Here is a 19,970-nt window from a genome sequence, read left to right as displayed (position 1 = left end):
AAAATAAATAGTGGGAACCCCATTATGGGAATCCAGCTGAAAGAGCAATTAATTCTGCCTTGTTGGGGTTGGCGGTAGAATTTGGGGATGACTTTATAGAGGAAGTGCCATTTAACGCAGACAGTAAACACAGAGGAGGATTTTTCCAGAGGGACAAATGGAGAAGGTAATTACCAGTGCAGAGAACAGTAGGGGCGAACATTCTGAGGCATGAACATGTGATATATATTCTGGAAATGGTTAGCAGTTTACAGCTGGTGCTTAGGGTGGCTTATGCAAGGTTCTGTCCCAGGTGCTAATGCGGAGTTAGTCAAAGATAAAATGGAAAATACTGGTTGGGGCCAGATTATTGCTTTTTAAAATTATACTTAGGAGTTCAGCATATTGTTTAACAAGGGAGATTTTTGAGCAGGTAAGTGACATGATGAGATTTGGGGCTTAGAAAGTTGGCTGTAGCAGCTTTCTTAAGGATTGATGAGGGAGGCCAGACTGGAGCCAAGGAAATATAGTAATTATGGTAGCGATGGCATCAGATTGGGGTGTGGTAAGATCAGTTATTTAGCCACCTGCAAGTTGCATTTCTCTAAAAAGAAATGCTGTGGATTGTGTCATCACCTGTTAGATTGAGGAAGTGGAATGGAAACTGCTACTCTGGACCTAACTGTTACGGTAGGGAGGAATTGGTTGGCAAGTTGAAAATACTTCCACTGGGAGAAAAGGACCACGAAATTTTAGAGTTCATGGTAACCGAGTTTTTAAGGAGGTGGATGTTCAGCAATTTAGAGAATAGATATTATTCCAAGACCTAGAAAGCTAAAAGGCAGTTTGGAGGAAGGGTCCTAACTGGGAAAAAAGGAGGAGGCACCTGAGGGAACTGGTGTGCTTGCACTGAAAGCAGTCTAAACTCAGATTCCAAAGAGGCATGTACAAAAGAAGGGCACGTTGCTGAAGGTGAATATATGAGGGTGGCACTAGCTTTTAAGAATAGTGTCAGGAAAGCTAATGTGACTGAAGGCAAAGATTGTAAAAATGAGGCAACTAGAAAGGGTTTTTAACATTATGTGGAGTGCTAAGAGCAAAGAAGTTTCCTGCTTGGTTGGGCTGGATGGTGTAATACCAAAATTATTCATTCAACACTCAACAAATATCTTTCATGCGCCTACTCTGGGCTTTTATAGTTTATAGGCAAAAGGGAAGTGGAATACTTCTTTTTTTTTGAATTTTATTTTATAATTTTTTTTATACAGCAGGTTCTTATTAGTTGTCCGTTTTATACATATTAGTGTATACATGTCAATCCCATAGTTGTCCATTTTATACATATTAGTGTATACATGTCAATCCCAATCTCCCAATTCATCACACCACCACCCCGCCCCCACCCCCCACCCCCCATCCCCGCCGCTTTCCCCGCTTGGTGTCCATACATTTGTTCTCTACATCTGTGTCTCTATTTCTGCCCTGCAAACCGGTTCATCTGTACCATTTTTCTAGGTTACACATATATGCGTTAATATTTGTTCTTCTCTTTCTGACTTACTTCACTCTGTATGACAGTCTCTAGGTCCATTCACGTCTCTACAAATGACCCAATTTCATTCCTTTTTATGGCTGAGTAATATTCCATTGTATATATGTACCACATCTTCTTTATCCATTTGTCTGTTGATGGGCATTTAGGTTGCTTCCATGAGGAATGCTTAACTTCTTATTTTTCTTTTGCCTTCTCTGGGGAAAAGGATTTTTGTTTGTTTGTTTGGTTTTGAACAAATAAAGTGATCATTGGTTATTGCCAAGAAGAGTCCTCAATAGGTAGAGATTTTAGATGGGTCACTTAGCTCACTTCTCTTGGTCGAATTATATTCCTTGGCCTTGAAGGAACTTGGCATGTGAAATAATGTTGGTGATCTTTGAGAGCTGGGGAGAGGAAAGAAGACATGCTGAAAGAAAGAAGATGGGCAGAATTTTGACTATTTTCAATAAAGGGCAGATGTGTTTTGCAAATCATAGACTAGTAACCTTGAGGTCAAATTTGGGCAAGATTATAGAGGCTTTTAGTGCAGTTATAGTTAAGAGTAGGGTTTCTTGGTCAGGTTCCAGTTTTGCCACTTTTTAACTGTCAGTTTGGGGATAACCTTTAATCCTAACTTTCTTTATCTATGAAATGGAGTATGATAATACTCAATAGTGAATTGAGAGGAGTAAATGAGACAGTACGTAGAAGACCTTAGTACGGAGTCTGACACATAAGCATTCAGCAAGCCGTAGCTGCTAATGATAAATGCAGGCTTGAGCACTTCAAAGAAATGATAAGCCAGCATGAGTTTAAGTCTAGAAAACTCATTAAAGTTAAAGTTCTTTAAATTCATGCTTTTCAAATTAACATATACAGTACATATTTATCGCAACAGTGGACACAGTACAAATATGCATACAGAAAAAATTGCCTTTTTCCTCCTTTCCAAATGGTAACTGTCTGGAATTTATCCTTTTATACCTTTTCCTTGCTCATATGAGTATAATTAAATACAATTTGTAAGGGCTTTGTTTTTTACAGAAATAGAACTTTTTATACACATTTTTTGCAACTTGCTTTCTTCACTTAATTTTACGAGATACTCTTCCTACACATTAGGAGATAATAGAACTAAGGATTTTTAATGCGTTCGTGTAGATACTCACGATATCAAATTTTAACTTAACTGTAAATGCTTTTTTATTTTTTATATTTTTTGGCTGTGCCGTGCAGCTTGTGGGATCTTAGTTCTCTGATCAGGGACTGAACCTGTGCCCTCTGCATGGAAGCATGGAGTCTTAACCGCTGGACTGCCAGGGAATTCCCTATAAATGCTTTTTTTAAAAGTGTTCTTTTTTTCCCTTGCCTCCTCCATTCTTTGTTGATAATCCTGTGTAACTCCTTCCGTATTTTTCTCTATGCCTATATGTGTGTGTGTGTATATACATAATGTTAACAAAAAAATGAGATATACACTTTGTGTCTTGCTTTTTTTCACTTAAGTAACACCAATAAAAATTTTGAAGAGAATTAGTGTAATTTATCCATATTTGAATACCACAATTTTTTCATCCATTACACTAATAATGGGTATTTACCTTGTTTCCAATGCGGGGGGGGGGGGGGGTTTTTTTTTTTTTTTTTTTTTTGCCACCAAGAACAATAGTTTAAATACCCTTGTTCTTACGTCCCATTGTTGTGTTTACATCTATGGAGATTAGGTTTCCAATTGTAGGATTACTGAGATGAGGACTATGTATATTTTTGCTTTTAATAGATGCTGTCAGATTCCTTTTCCAAACGGCTATAACAGTTCCCATTTTTATAGGCAATATCCCTTTACCCCCCAGCAGGTGTTCTCTCTCTAAATTTTCCTGTCTGATGGATGAAAATGGCATCTCATTTTTCATTTGATTTACATTTCTCTGAATTTGATGTTTTCCTTTGTTTAGAGGCCATCTCATTTTGTTCTTCTGTGACTTGTTTATTCACATTCTTTATCTTTTCTTTTTGATCATTTTTCCTTATTGGTGTATAGGCTTGCTTTATAGTGTAGATGTCAACTCCTGTCCGTCATCTGCATTGCCAATTTTTTCTAAATCTTTTGACTGTTTATGGGGACTTGTGCCATGAAAAATGTTCCAGTTTTTATATAATCAAATGTATTTCTCTTTTCTTTTGGTTTTCCTAACTTGGTTAAGGTCTTCCCCACCCTAGATTATACATGGGATCTCCTAGGTTTTCTTCTAAGATTTTTGATTTTAAAAAATCATTAATTTACCTGAAATTTATTTTTATATGTGGTATGAGAGAGGAACTGGAGCTGTTTTTTCTTTCAGATGGATAGTCAGTTGTCCATCCCTATATATTAAATAAATTCCCACTAAATTTAAATGTTATCTTTATCATATATCAGCAACCTTACAGTACATGTAGATTTTTTTTTTAACATTTGTCTTTAATCCATCTGGAACTGCATAAAATTTACTAGTTTTTGGAGAAAGCCATTAAGCTTTCCCACCCCAGAATGTAGTTTGTCTTTTCACGTATTCATATTTTACGGCCTTAACTAAGATTTTATAGTTTTCTTCTTCATACATGGCATGTCTTTCTTATTACATTTTTTCCTTAAATATTTATGTTTGTAGCCATTGTGAGTGGAATTTTCCCCTTCATTTTCATTTCTGGATATTAATTGCTAACCTAAAGAAAAGCTGTTAATGTTTGAATGTTTTTCTTGTATCAAACCACCTTGCCTTATTTTCTTATTAATTTGGGTGGTTTTTAAAATTAGAATTTCTGTGTTTTCTAGGTATTCAGTGTTATCAGCAAAAGAAATAGTTTTATCTCTTATAGTCAATGTTTAAACCAGTTATTTCATTTTCTTATTCCATTGGCTGGAACCTCCAAGAGGAATATTAACTAATAATGGTGATATATCCCTTTCTAGTTGCTGATGCTAATTGGAATGGTTTTAATATTTCACCTTTTAGAATGATAATTGTTGTGTTTTTGGTTAATAGTTTTTATCATTTATTGTAGTCTTCTGTTAGATGTGGCTGTTATTAGAATGAGCTATTGAGTTTTAGCAAATTTTTTTTTTCAGCATCTACTCATAGGATTGTATGGCTCTTAAACATTCTTGTCCAAGGATATATTGAATACATTAGAGTGCATTGTGCTATTGTTTGTTCCTTTGGAATGAGTTTGGAGTAGGCCTGTTTTTTTTTTTTTTCCCCTTGCTATTCCATTATGCCTTCTTACATGGTAGAATAATAAACTCCAGATTTTTTGTGTTTAGAATTCGGTTATACTTATATACACTGCTAGAAATTACTTTTCATTTCTGCAGAATCTAGAGGTGAAATACCCTGTACTGTTTGTGGTTTTTTTTTTTTTTTTTTTTGCGGTACACAGGCCTCTCACTGCTGTGGCCTCTCCTGTTGCGGAGCACAGGCTCCGGACGCGCAGGCTTAGCGGCCATGGCTTACGGGCCCAGCCAATCCGCGGCATGTGGGATCTTCCCGGACCGGGGCACGAACCCATGTCCCCTGCATTGGCAGGCGGACTCTCAATCACTTCGCCACCAGGGGAGCCCTGTTTTTTGGGTTTTTTTTAAAGAATCAATTTAATTTTACTTATTTTTTGTTGCATTGAGTCTTGGTTGCTGCACGCAGGCTTTCTCTAGTTGCGGAGAGCAGGGGCTACTCTTTGTTGCGTTGCATGGGCTTCTCATTGCTGTGGCTTCTCTTGTTGCAGAGCACGGGCTCCAGGCGTGCAGGCTTCAGTAGTTGTGGCATGCGGGCTCAGTAGTTGTGGCTCGTGAGCTCTTGAGCACAGGCTCAGTAGTTGTGGCACACAGGCATAGTTGCTCCACAGCATGTGGGATCTTCCTGGACCAGGGATCTAACCCATGTCCCCTGCATTGGCAGGCAGATTCTTAACCACTGTGCCACTAGGGAAGTCCCACTATTTATGTTCTTAAGTGAAAGAGACTCTTGTTTTCTTTTTGTATCATCTTATCAGGTTTTGGTATCAGCTATGTTGGCTTTATAAAACACAAATACATATTTTTTTCTGCTCAGAAATAGCTTGAATAACATAGTAATTACCTGCACCTTGAGATTTAGGAGAAATTGCTCATAAAACCATATGGGCCTGCTGTCCGTTTTTTTATAATTAAACATTTTTTAAAAAATTTAATGGTAGGTCTTTAACAACCTCTCAATGTGTTTTTTCCTCATTGACCCAGTCAAGGACTTTTCTTCTGTAATCAGTTTTGGAAATGTGTCATTCATGTTTTTTGAATTATCAAGTGTACTGTGAAGTTAAATCCGACCAGGGTTTATTTCTCTTTGGCAGCTGCATTTGGGCATCTTTTTTACCCCCTTTCATGGTCTTTAGAACCAAGCCTAAGAATCTAATTGTGACAAAATGTTAAATGTTAGATGATGGGTGGTTAGATGGTGGGAGGATAGAGAATATAAAAGTGGCCTTGAGCATCTAGGGGCAGTGGCCTTGTGCTACCATAACCCTCCTTGACAGCATTCTTGCTCAGGCTCTTCAACCAAAGTGGCCCAGACGAGCTTAGTCTTTTTTATACACACTTTTTCTTTGTGTTCCTTTAAACTCGTTGTTATAATCCTGTTAACTAGGATGACCCTCCAAAAGAGGGGGAAAAAAAAAAACAACACCTAAAACATAAAACAAAAATACAAAATCAGGGGTAATCTGTGTTGAAGGGTAATCATACATTAAAATGGTCCCAGGATTCTGGATTCTCCCAGAATCTTTTTGTTGTTGTTGGTTTTTTGGCCACACTGCGCAGCATGCCGGATCTCAGTTCCCTGAACAGGGATCGAAACTGTGCCCTCTTCAGTGGAAGCTCGGAGTCCTAACCACTGGACTTCCAGGGAGTTCCTCTCAGAATTTTAATATGGCTTTCCCATCTCTGAACACAGCAAGTCATACTCTGCTCCTTCCTGAGTACTTCATATTTTTAGGTTGTGGTTTTTTGTTTTGTTTTTAATTTTTCAATGAATACTCCTTTTTTCTCTCGATCATGTGAATATAGATCTATATTATTGCTTTGGAAATATATATATTTTGTTAATACATATTATAATACATATATTACATATAATATGTGTAGTATTTTGTTTAAAGAACAAACCTTAAATATGTTAATGTTTGTGTAAGCATATAGAAATATATGGAAGCTTTTACCTTAGTAAGTGGGTTGCAGGGAGGAAACTATCATTTTTTAATTACACATATCTGTATTACCTACATGTATGACTTTAGTAATTTTAAAAAGGTTCTTTCAGAATAACCTATCTTAATCTGGTTTCAGCTTTTCATTTCATTCTTGTCTTTAGTATTTGAATGCAATCAGACACTGAAGTCTGGTGCACATTAGAGAAACCAAAATAATTGCCTTTTTTGGGGGGGCAATTATTCATCTTTATTTTCATCTTTCTTTTCGTTTTCTTAACTTTAGGGCCTGTATTCTGATTAGTTTTAATGTTTTCACTGTTTTGATTTCTGTTAATTTTTATAAAGGACAAAATGTAATAAAACTGGTTTTCAGACTTTTTTTATGTTAGTTTCAGGTGTATGACATAGTGATTCAATATTTTTGTAGATTATACTCCATTTAAAGTTAGTATAAAGTATTGGCTATATTCCCCATGCTGTACAGTATATCCTTATAGCTTATTTATTTTATACATAGTAGTTTGTACCTCTTAATCCTCTATACCTATATTGCCCCTCCCCCTCCCCTTTCTCCACTGGTAACCATGAGTTTGTTCTCTATATCTGTGAACCTATTTCAGTTTTGTTACATTCTTTAATTTGTTTTATTTTTTAGATTCCACATGTAAGTGGTGACATATAATATTTGTCTTTCTCTGACTTATTTCGCTAAGTATAATACCCTCCAGATTCATCCATGTTGTTACAAATGGCAAAATTTTATTTTTTTTATGGCTGAGAAATATTTTATTATCTATATAAATATTCATAGCTATATAAATATTCATATATATACACATACTCTATATCTTCTTTACCGATTCATCTGTTGATGGACACTTAGGTTGCTTCCATATCCTGGCTCTTGTAAATAATGCTGCTGTGAACGTTAAGGTGCATGTATCTGTTTGAGTTAGTATTTTCATTTTCTTCGAATATATACTTAGGAGTGGAATTGCTGGATCATATGGTAAAAAACTAAAAATAGTAAACTTATTTTTTAGATGAAATCTTATTTGGATGTCCTAAATGTATAACAGCTTCCTTGGATCTGTAGTTCTCAGAGTATAGTTTAAATATCATGATAATAAAATGTTTAGGTAATAACATAAGTAAATACTGATAAAGATGTTGCTACTGCATTAAACTTCTAAACATTAAACTTCTGACAAGCAGGCAGTATCATACTATAGCTCAAAATGTTTATCACTAATGTATAAACGCCAAATTTAATACAGGAAAAGTATTCAGGGATGTCTGTACCAAAATGTTATTTGCTTAAGAAATTAATAGAGAAAATTGTGTGTTTAACCAACTACCAGATTATGTTACAGCCTTAGTACTATTATTAGGAAGGGAACCCTGTTGGTTGGCTGCTCTTAATAAAGGTTTTAAGAGAGTAGTTGGGATTTAAGATAAGTTGACTGCTTTGATTTTTTAAAGTTTGTTACATAAAAATAACCGTAAAAACACCCCATTACATGTTTACATTAATAACGTTTTTATGAAAAATAACTTTTCTAAAACAAAACTTAGTGAGAAGAGTGGCATTGTTTTGCATTTTTACAAATCTCTTTAATGTTTTGCCTAAATATCAATAGAAGTTGGCTGGATTCTGCATTCATACTGTTTCAGTATCACAGCTCATATAGCCTCAGGAGAACTCATCTGTAAACTTGTGAAATAATGAGAGTAAAAAGGCACATACCATCTTGGTTGATAATGAAAATAGGTGTGACCTCATGGAGTCCCTGAAAGGGCGCCAGTTCTCCATCCACACTTTGCAAGCCACTGCTGTACACTGTTTGTGAGTGGTAGTTGTGAGCTGTAGGATTCCTGGTATGTTGCACATGTTCCATCAACTTTCTTCCTTTGCTTTGTTGCAGAGTCCTTTGGGCAGAATTATCCAGAGGTAAGAGTATTGTATTGTGATTTTAGAAAACGGTAACTCCCTAGCTTTTATGTTTGAGTGGAAACTACGTTTTCATCTTTTTTTTTTCTTGACAATAGAAGCATTAAATATGATGATCTTTTGCTATAAAAGGGAACTAAATGTTTAATTTTGAGCAGGGGGGGAGGTAGATAGGCAATGTTGGCTGGAAATTTCAACATAATGTTGTAAATCTTCCAGTTCATTTCCCTTTAAATTAAAAAAATACTTTTGATTGAAGCATTTTTCACAAACAGTACTATCACCTTCATGTAAATTTTTTTTCTGTGTGCTTTTATAGTTTTGATCAGTGTTTTTGCATAGTAATCAACATGTATAAGTGTGCCTTACATGTAAAAATATTTTGTAATTCTTAGAGTGTGTTTAATGTAGTCATGATTATTTTAAATGGCTTGATATTAATATAAATTTATTTGATTTTCCTAATGTTACACAGGGGTTTTGTTTTATTTTTCTTGGAATAAATTTCAAGAACTATGATTACTTGATCAGTAAGATGACTGTTTTAGTGAGTCCTGTTTTATTTTGCCTAATTGCCTTCCGGAGAATTTGTACGAAGTTATAGTAGTAATGCAAGGGATTGGTCACATCTGTTTCTAAAAATTCTCTGTTAGCTTTTATAAATATTTCTCCATTTGGGCTAGTTTAATAGATATGAGAACACACATAGAGATTATTTTGGTATACATCATAATTTAAATTCAAGAGAATTATCATAGATGTTAGAGAAACTTTAAGAAATAATTTGGATACCTGGGTATTATTGTCTATATTCTTATGTTCATTTTAATCTTTAGGAAGCTGATGGAACTTTGGATTGTATCAGCATGGCCCTGACTTGCACCTTTAACAGGTGGGGCACACTGCTTGCAGTTGGCTGTAATGACGGCCGAATTGTCATCTGGGATTTCTTGACAAGAGGCATTGCTAAAATAATTAGTGCGCACATTCATCCAGTCTGTTCCTTATGGTAAGGAATTTTAAAGTTAATGTATTAAATATGAGTTAAATCGGGGGGATGAACGGTGACTGTGTAGTTGCCAGTCTCATTAGATAAATTTTAATATTTAGAGTTTTAAATATACAGCCATTAGTAACGTAATTTCTCATAGCTTATGGAGACCTTGAATCCATGCTGCTTTCAACACCTTTGGGGGAGAAATTCCTTGTAATATGGATCTGTATCAGGCTCTGTCTGAGAATATTTCAGTACTGAAATGAGACATTTACAGATTGCAGCTGTAGTATACTTGTGATATTGACCTTTCATTTAGAATAAAAAAATCCTGGTTAGGAGGGCAGCTTGGAAGTCAGTGTCCAGCCTTGTCCATCTTCTTGACTTACAGTAGTTTTAGTGATCACAAACATGCCTGTTCCTTTATTGAATTGTAGTTATTAAGGCTTCCCATCAGATATATTGAGCTGAAATCGGGTATTATATAAATCCCATTGATTTCATTCTTATTCTCAGGGACTGTCTGTTTCAGAAAATTTTATTTTGGGGCAGCACTTCTTTTAAATGAACTTGGGACCAAAAACACCTAATCAGATCTAGATTTATTAAACTAACATATTTCCTTTTGTCGAAATATAAGCAGCAGTGGTATTATAAAGCACTGGATTGGGAGGAGGCCTGAATCCCAGTCTAGCTTTGGCCACTAATGAACTGGCGGCTTTGGCCAAAACGTTTCTCTAATATGCAAAATGAGAGAACTGGCCTGTATGATTTCTTAGGTTCTTTCCAGTTCCTTTGCATTTTATTTATTTTTTTATTGTTGTGCTCTTGCAATAAAGATTTAAGTAGATACATACATTTTTATCAGCTTTATTAACATACATATAATTCACATGCTATAAAATCCATCCAATTAAAATGTACATTTCATTGTTTTTTATATATTCAGAGTTGTGCAACAATCATCACAATCTAATTATAGAACGATCACTAAAAATATACATGTATTTTTATTATAAAATAATAATAATTTAGAAAATTATGGAAAATACAGCAAAGTAGAAGATAGAAGACTATCTCCCATAGTCTTACCACTCTGATATTACTACTGTAAATATTTTGATTTGTTACTATATATAATTTTTAAAAAGCATAGGACTTCCCTGGTTGGCATGGTGGTTAAGAATCCACCTGCCAAAGCAGGGGACACGGGCTCGAGCCCTGGTCTGGGAAGATCCCACATGCCACAGAGCAGCTAAGCCCGTGTACCACAATTACTGAGCCTGCACTCTAGAGCCTACGAGCCAGAACTCCTGAGCCCATGTGCCACAACTACTGAAGCCCGTGCACTTAGAGCCCATACTCCTCAACAAGAGAAGCCACCACAATGAGAAGCCCGCGCACCACAATGAAGAGTAGCCCCCACCTGCGAAACTAGAGAAAGCCTGCACGCAGCAACGAACACCCAACACAGCCAAAAATAAAAAATATAAATAAATTTTAAAAATTAAATAAAAAGTATAGTTTGTAAGTGTGCTATGTTTTATTTTATATTTTGGTCTTTTTCTGTCTAACACTGTGACCAGACATTTTCCTGCTTGTGTAGCCTTTAAAAACTTTTTTTTTAATGGCTAATTATCTTCTGATAGATAAACCATAATTTACTTAACCATTTTTGTTTCTCTGCTACATAATGTTCAGTCAGCATCTTTGCACATAAAGTTTTTCTCTCATACCATCATTTCTTCAGCAAACATTGAACATGAATTATATACCAGATACTGCTTTAGGCATTTACGATTAGGGTTAGGGTTAGGGTTTTGGGGACACAAAAACAAGTAAGGAGAAATTCTTGATTGGTAGGGGGAGGTACATGTGCATACAGCTACATGTACTAAAGCTTTGTAGGTCCTACATAAGAACTATATTTGAGATTTAGTGGAGGCAGTAGTGCAAAGGAGGAAATGATCAATTGTATTGGAGAAGAAGTGTAGTCAGAAAAGGCTTCAAAGATGAGGTAATTTGTGACCTCAAACTTGTAAGATGACTAGGTGATTGCCAGTTGTATTCCAAGCAGAAGGTGCTGTACAGGCAAAAACACATCAGCTTGAAACAAGCATGGTAAGATGGGGAACTGCAGGTAGTTCAGATTAGCTGGATTGTGGTATCAGAGATGTGACATGGCAACAGCCAAGGTAAACAGGTCCTCATGGAGCACATTGTGTGCCACACTATGAATCTGAGCTTTATCCTGCAGGTACTGTGAAGCCATTAAAAGATTTTAGGAAGGAAAGTGACACGATGAGCTTTTTATTTTAGAAAGATCTCTAGAACAGCGTGTGGGAAAGAGATTGAAGGGGACAGTGAATGAAGATAGAATTGCAGTGGCCTAGGCTAGAGCTGATGAGGATAGGTGCAGTAGGAATGGAGCTGAATGGTACAGATGTGAGAACTAGTAGAAATAAGAGGTCTTAGGCATTAATTAGATAGGAGTGTAAGTGAAGTAGAGAAGTTAAGATGATCCTCAGGTTTCCTGCTTGGATGAAGATGTTAAAGGTAAGATTAGAGGGTGATAATGGTGAATTTGAGATCACGGTTGTGTGTCTCCTGTTGTATTTTATTGCAAATAGTTGTTTTATGAGTATCTTCCCTGGAACATGGTAGGTGCTGTGATACATGAACCTTGTCTGCCATTTTACTGTAGCATTATACCTGGTATGTAGTAGGCATTCAGGTACTTGTTGGATGGGTGGGGATATCTTAGTGAAGATGCCCAGTAGGCGTTTGATCTATGTTTGTTCATTAGTGTAATCTTCCAAAAGTATGTTACTGCTAGGTCAAAGGGTTTGAACAATGAGAGATTTTCCCCCTGTCCCCCCAACATTTTAAAACTTATCACAAAACTTGATTATTAAGAACTTTAAAACATTCAAACAATATATGAGTATATAGAGTAAAAAACGAAAGCTCTTTGTCTGCTCCTTAAAGTAAGTAGTATTAGAGTATATGGAATATATCTTTCATCTGTAAGATATATCTGTATCTCCCTCAGCATGTATAAAAATACACATACACATATACATGTGTATGTTTTTTTAAAAATGGAGACATACTATACATTTTGTTTTTTAGCTTGCTCTTCCACTTAATATATAGTGGATGTTTTTCTGTGTTGATATATGTGCATGTGTGTACCTATGATATATATAGTATTGCTTAGTATGTATGCATCATAATTATTTAACTGTTCCCTAATTTTTGGTATGTGTAAGTATACATGAGAGTTATGATCTGTAGTTATATGCATTTTGCATTTTTCTTTGATTCATCCTCATTTAGTATATAACTTTGTGTATTACTTTAATTGTTGTGTAGTATTTGAACATGTTAGGGACTAAGAAAATTTCACCAAAGAGAAGTTTTGGATAGGCATGATAGCTGTCTTCAGCTATTAAAGAACTGACATGTGCAAGACAGAAAAATTGACCTAAGGAGAAGAAGCAGGACTGGTAGGTAGTGAACGGGATTTATAGGGAAACAAATGTTACCTTAGAATAGAGATGAGCTCCCAAGCAGAGGTGCCTGTGGATGGGATGGACTGCCCAGGAAAGAACTTACCAGTGGGACTGGCCCTGCTTCGGCTTGCCGTCTCTTCACAGGGATGCTACAGAAGATATTCAGTCACTGGATAGGGGCCGTAGGTAGAATGAAATGATGTTTAAGACTCTAAGATATTAGACTTAGTAAAGACCTGTCTGTATTTTGGAAAGAAACAGTACTGTCAGATGTGAGGATGTATGAGAATCCCTAATTCTTGAATTTACGGAATTTGGAATTGAAGAATGTATTGTTAGTTTTAATGGGAAAACCCCTCTTAGTTTCACCTCTGATTATAATTTAATTTCTAAAAATAGGTTTCCCTCTATTATAACAGAAACACAAGCCTGCTGTGAAAGAAAAAGTTATTAAAATGCAGAGGGTTTAAAGGAAAAATGGAAATATAGCTAACATTCTGTTTTATAGTCAGATTGTGCTAAAATGCTTGGGGGAACAGCAGCAGAAGCTGTCCCTTGTTCCTTCCCATTCCCAATATGCCAATAATGTCCCATTCCCAGTGTACCTCCATTCTTTTGGTTTGTTTCTCTTGATATTTGTCTTCATATTTCTAAAGTATTTATACATATTCTTAGTTTGTTAATTTCAAGAACTTATCTGTGACTTTTTATTACAGTATATGTGAGCTTTATCTCACCCTTTTACCCTCCCATCATCTACTGAAATTGGGTGGACCATTGGCTTTTTTGTTATCAACCCTCAAGTTACAGTATCTGTAGGCATCTTCTTTTTAGATTCTCCAGAAGGATCTTCTAATTGACTGGGAGTGTCCTAGAGGTTGTGGGAGACACAGGCACCTGAGTCCTTTGTATGCAGACTTGAGCTTAGTCCCTCCACATTCACTTCCTCAGTTTACTCCTGCCTTCCTCTGCTGTGAGTTACAAGTCTGGGAATACATTTATCTTGTCTCTAATATAATTAATGGTTTTTGAGCACTTACTGTATTGCACTGAGAGTTTTTTATGTATTAATGTTAAGTGTCTCAAGAGTCTGCAGGTAGATACTATTATTTCCATGTTATAAGTGAGGAAATTGAAGCTCAGAAAGGCTGTATAACTTGCCCAAGATCACACAGCTAGAAGGTTGTAATGTCTAGGCTTGAGCATGAATCTGACTTGAGCCTCTGTTCTTAACCATGAACTGTGTTGCGTCCTCTATGTTCCTCAGCAGCAGCTCCTCTTCATTGCAAAATTTGAATAAAGACTGATTTTAGGTTTCTTTTTCTGTTTGTCTCTTCTGTTTTTCATTTCTCTGTTTTCTTTTTTGCCTTTCTGTGGGTTACTTGAACTATTTTTAGAATTCCATTTTGATTTATCTGTGGTATTTTTTATTCTTTTATTTATTTATTTATTTATTTTCGGCTGCACTGGGTCTTTGTTGCTGCTCGCAGGCTTTCTCGAGTTGCGGCGAGCGAGGGCTACTCTTCGTTGCGGAGCACAGGCTCTAGGCGCGCGGGCTTCAGTAGTTGCAGCACACAGGCTCAGTAGTTGTGGCTCGAGGGCTCCAGAGCACAGGCTCAGTAATTGTGGCGCACAGGCCCAGCTGCTCCGTGGCATGTGGGATCTTCCCAGACCAGGGCTCGAACCCATGTCCCCTGCATTGGCAGGCAGGATCTCAACCACTGCTCCACCAGGGAAGCTCCTGTAGTATTTTTTAGTGTATTTCTTTGTATAGCTTTTTAATGGTTGCTAGGTATTACGTGGTATATACATAACCTATCATAGTCTACTGGTGTTGACATTTTACTAGTTTAAGTGAAGTATAGAAACCTTCCCTTTACATTCCTTTACCCTCCCTTATTTATAGTATAATTGTCTTAAACATTTCCTTTATGTATATTGATACCTATATAACTTATAATTTTGGCTTCAAACATCAAAACTCTAGAAAAAAGTATTTAATTTTTTAAAACCCTTTTCATTATTCTTTCTTCCTGATGTTCTAAGATTCCTTCTTTTATTGTTTCCTTTCTGCTTAGAGAACTTCCTTGAGCCATTCTTTTAGGGTAGATCTGCTGGTGACAAATGCCTTGGTTACCCCTTTGTTCTTGAAAGTTAGTCTCTCTGGATGTAGAATTGGGGATGACAGTTCTTTTCTTCCAGCACTTGAAAAACTGTCACTTTCTTTGGACCTTCATGGTTTCTGGTGTGAAATCTACTGTCATGTGAATTATTGTTCCCGTAGGTAACGTGTCATTCCTCTTTCTGCTTTCAAGATTTTTTTCTTTGTCTTTAGTTTTCAGAAGGTTGTGTCTTGGAGTGGATTTCTTTGAGCTCATCCTGTTTGAAGTTTGCTTAGCTTCTTGAGGATGTGTGTTTTATATCTTTTGCCAAATTTGGGAAATTTTCAACCATTATTTTTTTTCATGTTTATTGGAGTATAATTGCTTTACAATGTTGTGTTAGTTTCTGCTGTACAACAAAGTGAATCAGCTATATGTATACATATATTCCCATATCCTCTCTCAACCATTATTTCTTCAAATACATTTTTTTTTTTTTTTTCGGTATGCGGGCCTCTCACTGTTGTGGCCTCTCCCGTTGCGGAGCACAGGCTCCAGACGCGCAGGCTCAGCGGCCATGGCTCACGGGCCCAGCCGCTCCGTGGCATGTGGGATCTTCCCGGACTGGGGCACGAAGCCGTGCCCCCTGCATTGGCAGGCAGACTGTCAACCACTGCGCCACCAGGGAAGCCCTCTTCAAATACTTTTAAGCCTTACTCTCTTTCTTCTCTCCTTCCAGGACTCTGATGCCATGGATATTAGATATTAGATATTTTGTTATAGTCCCATAGGTCCCTGAGGCTCTGTTAATTTTTTTCATTCCATTTTTTCTCCTATTCAGATTGGGAATTTTTTATTCTGTCTTCCTCTTTTCCATTGGCTGCTGAACCCATCTTTTGAGTTTTTTATTTCAGTTTTTATATTTTTCAGTTCTAAAATTCCCATTTGGTTCTTTTCTCTATATTTCTGTTTCTTTCCTGAGACTTTTTTTTTTCCATTTGTTTCAAGCATGTTTGTAATTGCTTGTTGAAGCATTTTAATGATGGCTGCATTGCAATCCTTGTCGGGTAATACTAACACCTGTGTCATCTGTGTGTTAGCATCTGTTGGTTGTCCTTTCCTAGTCCTTTGGCTCTTCTGGAGACTTTTTTGTGTGTGCCTATTGATGCTAATGGGTTGTTGGCATCTCCGTCACCCAGTCCAGGATATATGAGGCAAAAAGAAAATCTAAGGACCTCACTGCTGTGTCGTTCCTCATATCCTGTAGTCCCTAGACAGTCTGTCTTCTCTTTACCTTTTTATGTTTGTTTTCTATATAATGTTAGGATGTTTAACTGTACTTAGCAGGAGGAATTAATTCCTTCCTTAATTCTTTTCTTAATTATTTTAAATAACAGATACCTGTCTGTACTGGTTCACTTATACTATGATAGTGCTACTTCTGGGACAACTTCAGAAAGCTCAACTACTCCTCCCCCTCCCCCCAAGGGGAAGAAAACCTGCTTTTTGTTAAATCAACACTTAAGGGCCAGCTGATTTTATACTTTTCTAAAATGTTTGAGTCTCCCTTTTTTCACTGAGCCACTTGTACTGTTATCTTGAACTGTCAAGAGCTTCTATTACTAGATATGAAGATGTCATGAAAACATTCTTTTTTATTGCTTAGTTAGGAAAGCTTGTTGTGGATTTGAGTATATGTTTAAAAAAATAAAGAAGAAGAAACGTTGGTGACCCATGCAGTTAGGGCAATAAGTGTGACTCATGCTTTTTTATCTATAAGGGTGATATGATATACTTTAACTTAGAATGTGTGCTAAGTTACCCTTTTTCCTTCTCAGCTGGAGTCGAGATGGTCATAAGCTCGTGAGTGCTTCCACTGATAACATAGTGTCACAGTGGGATGTCCTTTCAGGCGACTGCGACCAGAGGTTTCGATTCCCTTCACCCATCTTAAAAGTCCAGTATCATCCGCGAGATCAGTATGTTTAATCTGTGCTATTCTCTCCTGGGGTGGGTCTAATTCTATCTCCAGGCTCATGACAATTTCAGTTTAAGGTTTTAGGATGCAAAAGCCCACATCTCTTCAACCTCTTCTATATAAAATAATCTTTCCAGATTATCTGGATCTAGTGAATAGATTTTAAAGAGACTGTTGTAGTATATAGTTAAAAACTGGCCTATATTAATTAAGGCTTCAGAAATGGGCAAAGGTAGAAATAAGTATAATAACTGTTCTTTACCTGGGGTTTTCCTCCAATTTGAATTTCTTTAGTAGGGGAAACGGTTCATTATGAAAACTATATTTAAGAAAAAGAGTCACCCATCATTCTATTACTGAGATATAACTATTTTCATTTCTCTAGGTTTTCTTTTAGTCAAGTTCTCTTTAAGTATAAAGCTTATTGTGTAGTGCTTCATAACTCACAAAGCACTTACTAGCTCACAAAGCATTTGTCTATTAGATGTACACAAATATGTATTTTTACATAGTTTTAATTGGTATTTTGCCTTTCACTTTATTTCATACATATTTTACCAGTTTGCTACATCTTCATATTTATTTTTAATAATTACATTTTATCTTGTCAAGGTAAGATCTCATAACTTTACTCAGTCATCTCCCTATTATTAGGAATTTAGAGTTTAGGCTTTTTCACTATTTTAAATATGCTTGGGCTGGGAGAGTTGAAGAGGTAGTAGATAGGAATTACAGAAAAGAGCAGAGAGTCAGCCTTCTGATATCATAGCAACAGCCAATGTACTATTCATATTTTTAAACAGGAACAAGGTTCTCGTGTGTCCCATGAAATCTGCTCCTGTCATGTTGACCCTTTCAGATTCCAAACATGTTGTTCTGCCCGTAGACGATGACTCCGATTTGAACGTGGTTGCATCTTTTGATAGGCGAGGAGAATATATCTATACAGGAAATGCAAAAGGCAAGGTAAGCGTAGAAGCTTAGAAGCTGGTGAAATATGCATCAGTCATCCTGTGCATTGGCTCATTTCATGTTTGCTTCTTCTTTCTTTGAAATTTCTTTTGTCCCTTGACTACGCATGCCTCCTGCCTGTGGTAAATATAGCCTATTTTTCTCTCATGCCTTAATAATTTCTGTTCTTTGGATTTAGAGCAGTCAGAGGTTATTTGACCTAGAGAAGGATGGGGGGCCTTTACTGGATGCTAGTAATGAAAGGCCATTACTAAATTACAAAATTTAAAAATCATATCATCAATGGAGTACTGCTGATAAAATGTCTGATACCTTGGTCTGCAAATATTGTATATTTAGGCTAGCTTAATCTGTAGTTTTGTGTACTAAGAAGTTGGATTAGGTGAGCTTTAGGGTCCTTTTCAAGCTTATTAGAGTTTGAGTTCCAGTGCACTTTGATTTTTTTTTTTTTTTGACTGGGACGTGTGGGCTAGTACAGTTTCATGGCTGCTTTAGAGAGTGGCAGGTGTTTTTTTTTATTGTGGTAAAACGCACTTAACGAAATTTGCCGTCTTAACCATTCTTAAGTGTACAGTTCAGTGGTGTAAAGTGCATTCACACTGTCGTGCGGTCATCACCATCGTTTATCTCCAGAGCTCTTTCCATCTTGCACTCACCTTGTACTTACTAAATAATAACTTGCTATTTCCTACTCCCTTTCACCCCTTGGAAACCATCATTCTACTTTCTATCTTTATGAATTTGGCTATTCTAGTACCCGTATAAGTGGACTCATCCAGTATTTGGTTTTTTTGTGATGGGCTTACTTCACTTAGCATAATGTCCTTAAGATTCATTCATGTTGTAGCATGTGTCAGAATTTCCTTTCTTTTCAAGTCTGAATAATATTCCATTGTATGTATGTGTCACATTTTGTTTATCTGTTGATGGGTACTTGGATTGCTTCTACTTTTTGACTCTGGATAATGTTAAACATTATCTTTTAACAATAGGTTAAGACAGTGTCCTTTAATTGAAGAGGTAAAAGGCAATAGCAGTTGATCAAGTTGGATACATGGGAATAGAGATATTTATATTAATATTTTCACCCAGTCTTTGCCCAGTTTCAGAAACAGAAGTCAAATCTAATTACTGTAAGTTATCAGAATACTTATTATTTTTCTCTTTTAAACTTTAGATCTTGGTCCTAAAAACAGATTCTCAGGATCTTGTTGCTTCCTTCAGAGTAACAACTGGAACAAGCAATACCACAGCCATTAAGTCAATAGAGTTTGCTCGGAAGGGCAGGTAAGTGAGACCTGTCTTTTTAGAGACAGTTTTAAAAGTGAGTAGAATGCAAAAATACATTGAGATTCACAGTTTTTGTGTATATTATACTTAATTTTTTTTTAAGTTTACTTAGAAAATAGTTATAGAAACTGTCACTATCTGGTTCTTAAGTTTATAAGATGTACCGCTTTGAGCCAGCAGTCACATCTTATCGGGAGGTTAACAGGCAGTTCCTTTACAGAAAAGATGTGTGAGTGGTCTGCATAGAACCAAAATGTCTGGCATATGGTAAGCACTGGGTAAAGGTGAGCTGTTATATTATAATCAGAATTGATATCACAAATTCACATAGTAACTGAATATGCACTTTACTTACATAAAACCTATTTATTTACCCTTTTAATTTCAGATGTTTTTCTGATAAATTTGATTACCCAGCTAGAAGTAGATTTATAT

General features: G+C 36.3%; 1 protein-coding gene across 2 annotated transcripts in view; it reads left to right on the top strand.

Annotated features, from left to right (window-relative positions):
* RBBP5 (RB binding protein 5, histone lysine methyltransferase complex subunit) overlaps positions 1–19,970 on the top strand; it is a 34,622-nt gene that overhangs the window by 3,069 nt on the left and 11,583 nt on the right. For both annotated transcript variants that reach the window (XM_029228720.1, XM_029228721.1), the window contains exons 2-6: positions 8,659–8,684; positions 9,521–9,693; positions 17,134–17,274; positions 18,077–18,239; positions 19,423–19,532. In XM_029228720.1, coding sequence (XP_029084553.1) covers positions 8,659–8,684; positions 9,521–9,693; positions 17,134–17,274; positions 18,077–18,239; positions 19,423–19,532 — 613 coding nt within the window. The remainder of the gene's footprint in view (positions 1–8,658; positions 8,685–9,520; positions 9,694–17,133; positions 17,275–18,076; positions 18,240–19,422; positions 19,533–19,970) is intronic.

Source organism: Monodon monoceros, unplaced genomic scaffold (assembly GCF_005190385.1).
Source record: "Monodon monoceros isolate NGI ecotype Baffin Bay Population unplaced genomic scaffold, NGI_Narwhal_1 Super_Scaffold_18, whole genome shotgun sequence".
Lineage (NCBI taxonomy): Eukaryota > Metazoa > Chordata > Mammalia > Artiodactyla > Monodontidae > Monodon > Monodon monoceros.
Note: the sequence above shows the minus strand (reverse complement) of the source record. Positions and strands in the feature narration are given on the sequence as shown.